A 9,919-nucleotide genomic window follows, 5' to 3' on the forward strand; every position below is an offset into this window, starting at 1 on the left:
ATTTATTTTAAAAATCTGTGTATTAGCAGTCTTACGTAGCTCAAACCTATATTTTTCAAGGTTCAACAATTTTGTGGTATTTCATTTTCTTCTCTTTATTACTGAAATTGTCAACACTTTGAGAAGTATTTGTGCTGACAGCTCTTGATTAGCAACCTTTTCAATATCTCCTTTCAACCAAAAGACTATTTGTTTTGACCCTCTGTCTTATTTAACTTTCCATATTAGCTATAGTGTAAAACATGATCACTAGCATAGTTATCTTTTTGTAGTACAAACAGGTACCTTTTTGATGTATTAATAGCAGCTGAACATTAAGTCATTCACATGGTAGAGGGTCTGCAGAAATTTATCTGGTTTAATTATACAGATGATTATTAACTGGTTAGCAGTTTTCACTGGTACCTTAATCTTTTTTGCTCCCTCTTCAAATAAAGAATATAGAAAATTTTTCCTTTAGCACTGTACAAGCTGAGTAAAAGGCCAGAGAAACAATCTGGTAGATTGTTCTTTTCACAACTGAGGACCAGATATATGGATACCACTTTTTTTTAAAGGCTTTATTGAGATATGATTGATATGCTAGTGTGCATAGGAATTTGTTCATAGTTTTTTTTTAAACCATAGTCCGGCCCTCCAACGGTCTGAGGGACAGTGAACTGGCCCCTGTTTAAAAAGTTTGAGGACCCCTGGTCTGGACTGTCTGAGTGCAGCCGAGGTGGAATGTGACTTGTGTTCAGAGTTTGGAAGGAAGCGCAGCTATGTGCAGTGTGCATAGGAATTTGTTCATAGTTTTTTTTTTAAACTATAGTTTAAAAAAACTATGCACATTGATATGCCATGTATCATTTAAATGGTACAGTTTGATGATCATAGTATGTTGACGGTGGGCAGCCATTACCATAGTCTTACTGTGGAACGCTTTCATCATTCAAAAAGAAACTATGTGCCTCATTAACAGTCACTCCCCATTCCATCCTCTTCTCAACTTCTGGCAGTCACTTCCTAGAGGCCAAGCTGTCTATGAGTTTGTCTATTCTGAATAGTTCATGTAAATGGGATCATATTGTGTGTGATCTTTTTGTGTGTGATCTTTTTGTGCCTGGCTTTCTTCACTTGGAATGGTGTTCCCAAGGTTTATTCATTTTTTAGCAGGATCAGAACTTCATTCCTTTTTAGGGCTGAAGAATATTCCTGTGTGCATAGACCACATTTTGTTTTTCAGTTATCAAAGAGACATCACTTTACATTCCCACTGGCAACATACGAGGGTTGCCGTCTCCACCTCCTCACCAACACTAGTTGTGTTGTCATTTTTATTAGAACCATCCCAGTGGGTGTGAAGTGGTATCTCGTGGTTTTGATTTGCATTTCCCTGATGGCTAATGATGTTGAGCATCTTTCATGTGCTTATTGGCCGTTTATATATCTTCTTGAGAAATGTCTACTCAAGTCCTTTGCCCACTTTTTATAAGGTTGTCTTTTTATTACTGAGTTATAAGTGTTCTTTATATAGTTTAGATATCAGTACCTTATTAGATATGATTTGCAAGTATTTTCTCTCATTTTGTGGGTTGTATTTTCACTTTTTTGATGGTGTCCTTTGAAACACAAATCTTTACTTTTTATGAAGTCCAACTTACTAATCTCTTATTTTTTGTACTTTTGGTCCAGAATCTCAGAAATCATTGCTTATCCCAAGGTAAAAAAAGATTTCCTTCATGTTTTCTTCTAAGAGTTTTATAGTTTTAGCTCTTACATGTAGGTCTGTGATCTGTTTTGAGTGAGCCTTTGTGTATGGTGATAGGCAGGGGTCCAAATTCATTCTTCCCATGTGGTTATTCAGGCGTCCCTATACCATTTGTTGGAAACACTGTTCTTTCCCCATTGGATGGTCTTGACACTTGTTGAAAATCATTTGGCCATAAATGTTAGAGTTTATTTCTGCCAAGGTTTATTTCTAAATAAATAGTTGTAAATATTTCTCACACTGTCCCTGAAGCCTCAGCAGTTGCTGTCAGGTTTGGGAGGCACTTCACTGTTAGATTATGGACCTGTGCTTCCCCTCGGCTGCTGTCCTGCATTTCACATGCAGCCAAAAAGTGAGCTCAGGGACACACACTTGGGAGCACACGCACCTTCATCGGTCTGTAGCTGCGCTTCCTTCCAAGCTCTGAACACAAGTCACATTCCACCTCGGCTGCACTCAGTCCAGACCATGGATCCTCAAACTTTTTAAACAGGGGGCCAGTTCACTGTCCCTCAGACCGTTGGAGGGCCGGACTATGGTTTAAAAAAAAACTATGAACAAATTCCTATGCACACTGCACATATCTTATTTTGAAGTAAAAAAACAAAACAGCAAAAACACCCGCATGTGGCCCATGGGCCGTAGTTTGAGGATGCCTGGTCCAGACTGTGAGCTTCCTGGGAGCAGATTTCTCAAGCAGCTCTACCGTGGTGCCATCCTTCCCTGCGCAGTGTTCCTTCATCTCCTGCCACTGCTGCTTCCCCCAGTCCACAGACATGTGTCTCCTTGCTCATCCAAGGGCTTGTGTCCATTTGTACCTACAAGTGCAGGCATCTTTTACGTCCAGTTGAAGACTTGCATAAACTTCCAGTGCAGCCCTCTTCCGATGGGTACAAGTCTGTCCTGTCCCCAAACAGCCATGATTGGGTGTTTGACAGGGAAACAAACCGCTGATCGAGGCCTATCAGGGTTAGTGCTCAGCCTTGTTAGCTCCCAGAAAAACGTGAAATCTTCTTTGAACATTTTATAACAACAGAACACCTTAAATCGAGTTATACTCTAAGTAATTACTTTATATATCTGTTATGATTTTAGTAAATTAACAGTAAGTGGAGCACAGGTAGCTGGATGGTGGGCTATGGTTCAGCAATAGACCACAAGGGGAATTGAAATAGAGTTTATTAGTCACAGGTCCTGGAGGAGGTACCCTACATGCCTGGAGGGGCCACACCGGGAGGTCAGGGCAGAGTGCACACGGAGCAGGACCTGGGGCTCATGCCTTTATTAGGGTCTGTGGGTGGAGTGCTTTGTGGTTCTTGAACTAAGACTGGATTCGTTAGTTCCAACCGGGGCTTGAGTAAGCCCACAGAGCTCTTACTAAGGGACTCATAGGGGAAGGCGCTGGGAGGCAGGGGAGACTGTTGATCTCAGGTACTGGAGAAACTGTATCAGGATATACGTTTGCTCGTGACTCTCTAGGCTGTTATAAAGGGCAGCAGTCACCAGCCGGTGGTCTGTGGACCACTGGTGGTCCGTGAAGTCCGAAAGGTTGGTGACCGCTGATCCAGGGTGTGGCTTGCACGAGGGGCCAGTTTAGGGCCCCGCTGGGCCAACACGGAGTAGCTGAGCTACACTCAATGGTGTCCTGAAAGAAAGGAGCTCACCTTCCTTAGTGCAGCCTGCAGCGTGCGGTAGGTGGGCATTATCCCCTGGCGGGCTTTGGGTCTTTGTCCTGGGTGGCAAGCAAATGTTGGGTGAGTGTGAATAGGTGTGAATATCAGATAAACATGTCACGAAGAAGGAAACTGCAGAGAAAGCTGGTTATGGACATGATATTGGGTAATCCCAAGGAATTGATGTTAAATTTGCTAGTTGTAGTAATGGCATTATTCTTTGGTAAAAAAATGCCCATGTGTTTAGTATTACATACTGAAGCATACACAGGTAAAATGACAGATTATCTGAAATTTGCTAAAAATACCCCAGGCGAGCTTTTCCCTGCCGATAGTGCTCTCACAAACATGGTGAGCGTTCCTAAAACCCTCGGGACTTTCTGTAAGTGTGGCAAGCATCAACCCCACCAAGTAACACAGTGCAAGAAGGGCACGGATTCTCTGTGTGCGCAGGGGAAGTGGCGTGACAGGAACTAAGCTGATTTTCCGGGGGGAAAAAAGGCTAAAACTACGAAGAAGGTTGTGCTGAGGCTTGAATGTGTTGTGCCCAACTGCAGATCTAAGAGAATGCTGGCTATTAAGAGGTGCGAGCATTTTGAACTGGGAAGAGATAAGAGAAAGGGTCAGGTGATCCAGTTCTAAGCTTCATTTTTTTTTTTTTATTATATGACAAAATCTTGATATGTTCACTTAAAAAAACACACAAAAAAACACCGGCGTAGATAGATGAGGAAGCAAACGAACGCCATGTTGATAATCTGGAATGTGGGTGACGGGCACACAGAGTCACTGCGCTGTGCTGTTGTGCAGTGAAGCAAGGCCTCCCAAGAGCATCGAGTCGTTCAGGGCAAGCGCAGCTGCTCTGCTGGCAGATGGCACAGCGCTGGGCAGGCGTCTCCTCCGTTCTCCTCCGAGTCTGGGGGCAGCACCTTGTCTGCCTCACAGTGTTTCTTCAGATTTGTCTTCAGTGTTACCCATCTCCTTTGTCCTTTCCCCCCCCTCTCGCCCAGACCTTATATACCGTGAAAGCTGAGATTCTGCCCCCCGCGGGGACGGAGCTCTGTAGGACAGGCTCGCTCTGCGCCCTGGAGGTGTCCATCACGCGCCTCTCGGACCTCCTGGAAGTGGACAGGGATGAAGCACTGACAGAATCCGACGAGTACTTTTCGACCAAGCTGATGTACGAAGGTGGGTTCAGAGGCTTCTTTCTTCCTAACTGTTGTGCTGATCCAGTGTGCCGAGTGATTGTGCCCTCTCTCACAGAGTGCAGTGTTCCTTGTCCAAAGAGAACGCTCTGGAATTGAATGTTTTTATATAGTGGTCCTAAGCTCGCAGGAAGTTGAACTTGGTTGTTATGGAGTCTTCTCTAACAGGTGTTATCCAGCAGTTGGGCTCAGAGCTGAGCACATGGTAGCACTTGGAGCTGCCCTTTCCTTTCTGCTGTGATTCAGGGTCTTCACAGAGTCTGAACTCCATTGCTCAGCAGTTCAGGTGTCCTGTAGTCATGGCTCCTGCCCTTTTCCCTCCAGCTCCTTTCGTCACATTTTCATACTTCCCCATCCCACTGTGACCCCCACAGTGACCCCCTGCGCCCAGGCCCCTGCTTCATCGCTGGTTGCTTGGACACCCCTTCCCAGCCCTCCTCCTCAGGTCTCAGGACCAGGTCTCAGTTTTTGGTGTCAGGACCCTTTATTCTCTAAAAAATTATTGAGGAGCCAAATATTTACTTATTTACTTAAAATAGTAGAAATGTTTTCCAAAACAACAACAAAAACTAGCAAGAAAAACAACTTTGTTTTTGCATTCTTTCAAATCTCTTTCATTTCCGGCTTCTGGGGGTAACTTGAGTTTTCCTGTCTGCTGCATTCGGTCTGCAGTGATCATGGCGGTCCAAGTACATGAAGAAACTCCAGCCTCACACACCTATGTAGCTGGAATCGGGAGGAATACTTTAACAGCTTTCAGATAACTAGATATTCTTTGATACTACACCAAAACTTGTCAAGTGGCTGTTTTTACAGGCTAGGTACTATGTGAAGTCTGAGATCACACGAATGACCCTTTTGTACTGGATTTCATGAAATCCTTTTATCTGTCTTGCATTTTGAAAGGCGTCACTTTTTAGCACCATGCATTGGTTATTTGGGCACCGTGGTTCCTGGGTTATACAGATCTTCCCAATGTTGGCAATTTCATTCACCCTCACAGATTCACATTGTTTCAAGCTCACACTGAACTCATCAGGATGGTCTGATTATAGGGACATTGTCAAGCTCACCATCGCAAATGCAAGTTTTCCAAAATTCTAATTTTTGATGAGACTTGTATCATTGGCCACTTCTTTAAAGTGACAGGCTCATGTCATTCAATTGAAAGAAAATGTCTGCAAAAACCCAAAACTGAGTAGCCACAGCTGGCGAAGTCGAGGCGAGCTTGGCAGTCTGGCGCCCTGCGCTGTGCAGATGCCCGGGTCCTACATCACAGGAGACAGCGAGGCTGGGGAGGCAGGCGATGGGCACACAGGCCTCTCTGCTGTTTGCAGCTTCTTGTGAGTCGATAATCATTTCACAGCGTTAGGACAGGAATGTGAAATGGCTTTGACCCGCCCTGAGACCACACTCTGGGAACTGCTGCTCCATTGTGTCCCTCCAGATGCTGTATGTCCTTGGCACCACTCATCTTCAGAGGTTTCCCCATCTGCAGGAAGCCCTCCTCTGCAGCCCCTTCTTTGCTGCTCATAGAACTTGCAGCCACATGCTCCTGGGCTCCTGCTTGATTCCCTGTGACCCAGATGCTCTGACCTCTTTGCAGGGCCATCTGCTTCCTGAGGACAACGATGCTGTCCTACAGACTTTGGAGTGACGGCTCAGTTAGGTGTTTGACTTGCACTGGATTATACACAGCTGTGTTATTAGTAGTAATAATAACACCTACCATGTATTAGACTCTGAGCGGCAACTGGGATTTAGCCTCTCTGCTCTGATGCCACCCATTAGAAGATGCCACCTTGGTCCCGTCCCCATTCTTCATTTAGCAGCCAGGCAGCCATGCTCCCGAAGTATCACACAGGTTGTGCGGTGATTTCAATCAGAATTGATCCTTGTTCATTTATCGATGAGAAGAGTGATTTCCCTGGGCATCACCATGTGTCCTGGTTACTCCACCATGTGTGTCTTATTGGAACGTGCAGTCACAAGACATGGAGACAGAGGCATGTGCCCCAGTTTGGGATTTTATGCTGAGAGTGAGACTGTTGATGCTTTTGTTTTGTATGAATATGCATGCCCTTTTCCAGTAAGACAGTGTTTCCCTCTCTGTTTCAGTGGTCGACAACAGTAGCAACTGGGCAGTGTGTGGGAAGAGTTCTGGAGTCATCTCCATGCCTGTGGTCGCTCAGGCAACGCACAGAGTCCACATGGAGGTGATGCCCCTGTTTGCGGGTTACCTGCCCCTTCCCGACGTCAGGCTCTTTAAGTACCTCCCACATCACTCTGCGCACTCCTCACAACTGGACGCTGGTAAGGACTCCGTGGTGCGGGGAGCAGGCCTGCGGATCACCGCATGTTCTCTGGGCCAGCGGAACCTAGAACCCAAACCTGCTCAGGGTGACAAGCCTTAGGCAGCTGCTCTGCAGCTCGATCCTTTGAGGACTGGTGTGCTAGGTTCCTTACGGGGTTGCCTGAGTTAACATGCTGCTGCCCTGAAGGTTGTCTTGGGAGGCTTGCTACTCCCCATGGTGGGTAAAGGGTCCGCGGCTCTGTGGCCTGCATCTCACTTCCTGTGTGTTTTGCAGACAGCTGGATAGAAAACGACAGCCTGTCGGTGGACAAGCACGTGGACGACCAGCTGGACAGCAGCAGCATCAAGAGCAGGGGCAGCGTGCACTCGGCCGCCAGCAGTGAGCATAAAGGCTTGCCTATGCCCCGGCTGCAGGCGCTGCCGCCCGGTCAGGTCTTCAACTCCAGCACGGGCATGCAGGTCCTGGTCATCCCCAGCAAAGATGACCATGTTCTGGAAGTCAGTGTCACATGACCACTCCTCCGGTTAACACGCCCAGACCCAGCGTGAATGCACTCCAAGGGATCCTATTCCATTGTTCTCCATTGTCATTCTAGCTCTAACCAGATCTGGGGACTCTGCCTGGCCATGGAAGCATCAGAGCGTCTCAGTGTGCAGCCCGTCAGCTGAGTCCAACGTTAAGTTTGTGTTGTCAGTGGTGTAAGGTTGCTTGTTACTTTCTCATCTCCCGGTCCCTGTGCTGGTGTCCCCCAGTGCTGGCCCAGAGCCACTTCCTTATCCCTCACTCCCTGCTCATGAACACTCTGCATAGGGGTCTTTCACCCAGACAACCTTCCGGTTCTTTTTTCCCTTCTTCTTCTGGTTCTTTATGGAGGTCTGTGTGTCCTCCAGGGAGGCACACAGCAGGCCTTGCAGTCTTATCAGTAACACGTGTGTGCCTTTCTGGTCACACGGCCGCCCAATTTCTGGACCAGGTGGATTTGTCAGTCTCCTAAGGAGTAACACAGTCCTTTACCTCAGCTCATCTAGTTGTGCTTTTCTAGAAAAATACCCTTTTAGGGCAGGTGGGTGGGCTAATGGGTGGGGTGGGGAGGGAACAACCCCTTCTGTGCCTTGGGATGTCAAACTGGGCGGACCTGGAGCACCCATTACTGGAGCCATTTTAAAGGTACTTTAAGGTAGAGCAGGGCCTAAGGAACAGTTCAGTGTTGAAGCAGTTTAGGAATAAATGTTTCTGGGACTCTTTTTCCCTCATAATGTTGATTGAATATTATATGCACTTGAAATTAAAAATATATTTATTTTGTCATATGTGAGGGTTAATATGTTGTGTTTTCTCTCACCTTTAAACTTAAAGTCTTTACATCTAATTGTAACTGTAAAATCAATATTTTTCTTTTGCACCTTAAATATTAGAAATTTAGAGGTTCCATTAAGTGAAGATTAGAGGGGTCCTCTCAGTGCATTTCTAGTCTGGTTGTAGGAGGGACGAAAGTCTTGGCATATTCTCTGCTGGTCCACTAAATTGCAGTTATATCATACCAATGGATTAATTTGCTTTCGGTTGTAAATTTAATTGTACATATGGTTGATTTATTATTTTTAAAAGTACAAATTAACTGATGTAATGTTTATGTATAAGTTGCACCAAAAATCAAGGACAGAATAAATGCGTATTTGTTTTTATTGGTGTGAAAGTCACAGCTTGTAAATAAGTGTTGTATGTATTAAACCTTTTCCAGCTCTCCAAAGCAATGTATTTTTGTACATATGGAATAGAGAACTCTTAATTCACTAGGAAAGTGTGATTGGAATTATAACTTGAACAAATTAATGCAAGTGAGGGTGGGGCTTCATGTGAATAACCTCAAATGTGTAAGCCTTACAGAAATAGGAGCCTCCTGCAGCTGCTACTAGCCGGGGCTTGTCACCTGCTTGAGAGAGGCTGGTGGTCCAGGGGTAAAAGGTCAGATCAGTACATATACAACAGAGCCGTCGTCACTGTTCTTCTGTAGGTTGTCTATAACTCATTCAACAAATAAAGGTGGTGTCATTTCTCCCCCATGTCTTTTTCGTTTATAGAAATTGGAGAAGTGTGTGAAGAAGATAAATATTTGTGTGTTTAATTAAACTTTCCAGAAATTTATTTTCCTTATGAGCCATTTAAAACAAATAAACTTGGTCACCTATTTACGCAAATTAGAACTTCGGCATCTAATGATGGTTTAGGGTTTCTAAAATACATTTGTTTTATTGTAAAAATTGATGATTGCCCTACAAAGATCTACCAGGCCCTGTGAATGAAGAGATCTTTTGAGATTTGATTTGGCCAGAGAAGCTCTAATCCTCGTGGTCAGCCTTGGAGCCCAGGGGACAAATCCATGTGTAACTTTCCCCCTTCCTTCTGGAAGGGGCAGTGTGATTCAGTGGTAACCTTATTTCTCTTTGTGTCTGGGCTCTAATCCCAGGATGACATTCTCTAATTATAGAGAGGGGGGAAAATGAAGGGGAAATCCAAATGTTTATGGAGGTTTCTTACTGTCTGAAAATTTAAGGAAATCAAATTTATCTCAGGTGTGTTTTTTTTACCCTAACCAAAAGATCTTTTGCAATATAAGTTACATGAATGCCTCTGTTTTTTAAATTTTATTTTTCTTTTTTACACAAAAGAAGAATGTCACCTAAAACTTTATCTTTTTTTTTTTAAAGGCTGTACTTGGATTTTTGTGGTGTTTTAAATAAAATAAGGCTTATGGGTTTGAGACAAGCTGGTTTAGTTGATAAAGATGTAGCAGCTGTTAAATAATTATGAAGCCAGATTTAGAATATGCATCTTAAAAAAAACAATATGCAGCTACTTTGCAAATATGTGTGGAAATGTAAATATTAGCAAAAGGAACAGAAAGTAAGTTATAATTTTGGTGAATTTCATGGGGTCTCCTATGATTGGAAAAATTATAACTCTTCTGATTCTAAT

The 9,919-nt window shown here is 44.4% G+C and overlaps 1 protein-coding gene across 1 annotated transcript in view; it reads left to right on the top strand.

Moving 5' to 3' along the window:
• The window catches only part of TRAPPC10 (trafficking protein particle complex subunit 10), a 73,774-nt gene extending 65,763 nt beyond the window's left edge, over positions 1-8,011 (top strand). Inside the window, exons 21-23 of the mRNA XM_008145663.3 lie at positions 4,434-4,611; positions 6,747-6,941; positions 7,217-8,011. Coding sequence (XP_008143885.2) covers positions 4,434-4,611; positions 6,747-6,941; positions 7,217-7,455 — 612 coding nt within the window. The 3' untranslated portion in view covers positions 7,456-8,011. The remainder of the gene's footprint in view (positions 1-4,433; positions 4,612-6,746; positions 6,942-7,216) is intronic.
• Positions 8,012-9,919: the final 1,908 nt, after the last annotated feature.

The sequence above is a fragment of the Eptesicus fuscus genome, chromosome 3 (assembly GCF_027574615.1).
Source record: "Eptesicus fuscus isolate TK198812 chromosome 3, DD_ASM_mEF_20220401, whole genome shotgun sequence".
NCBI lineage: Eukaryota > Metazoa > Chordata > Mammalia > Chiroptera > Vespertilionidae > Eptesicus > Eptesicus fuscus.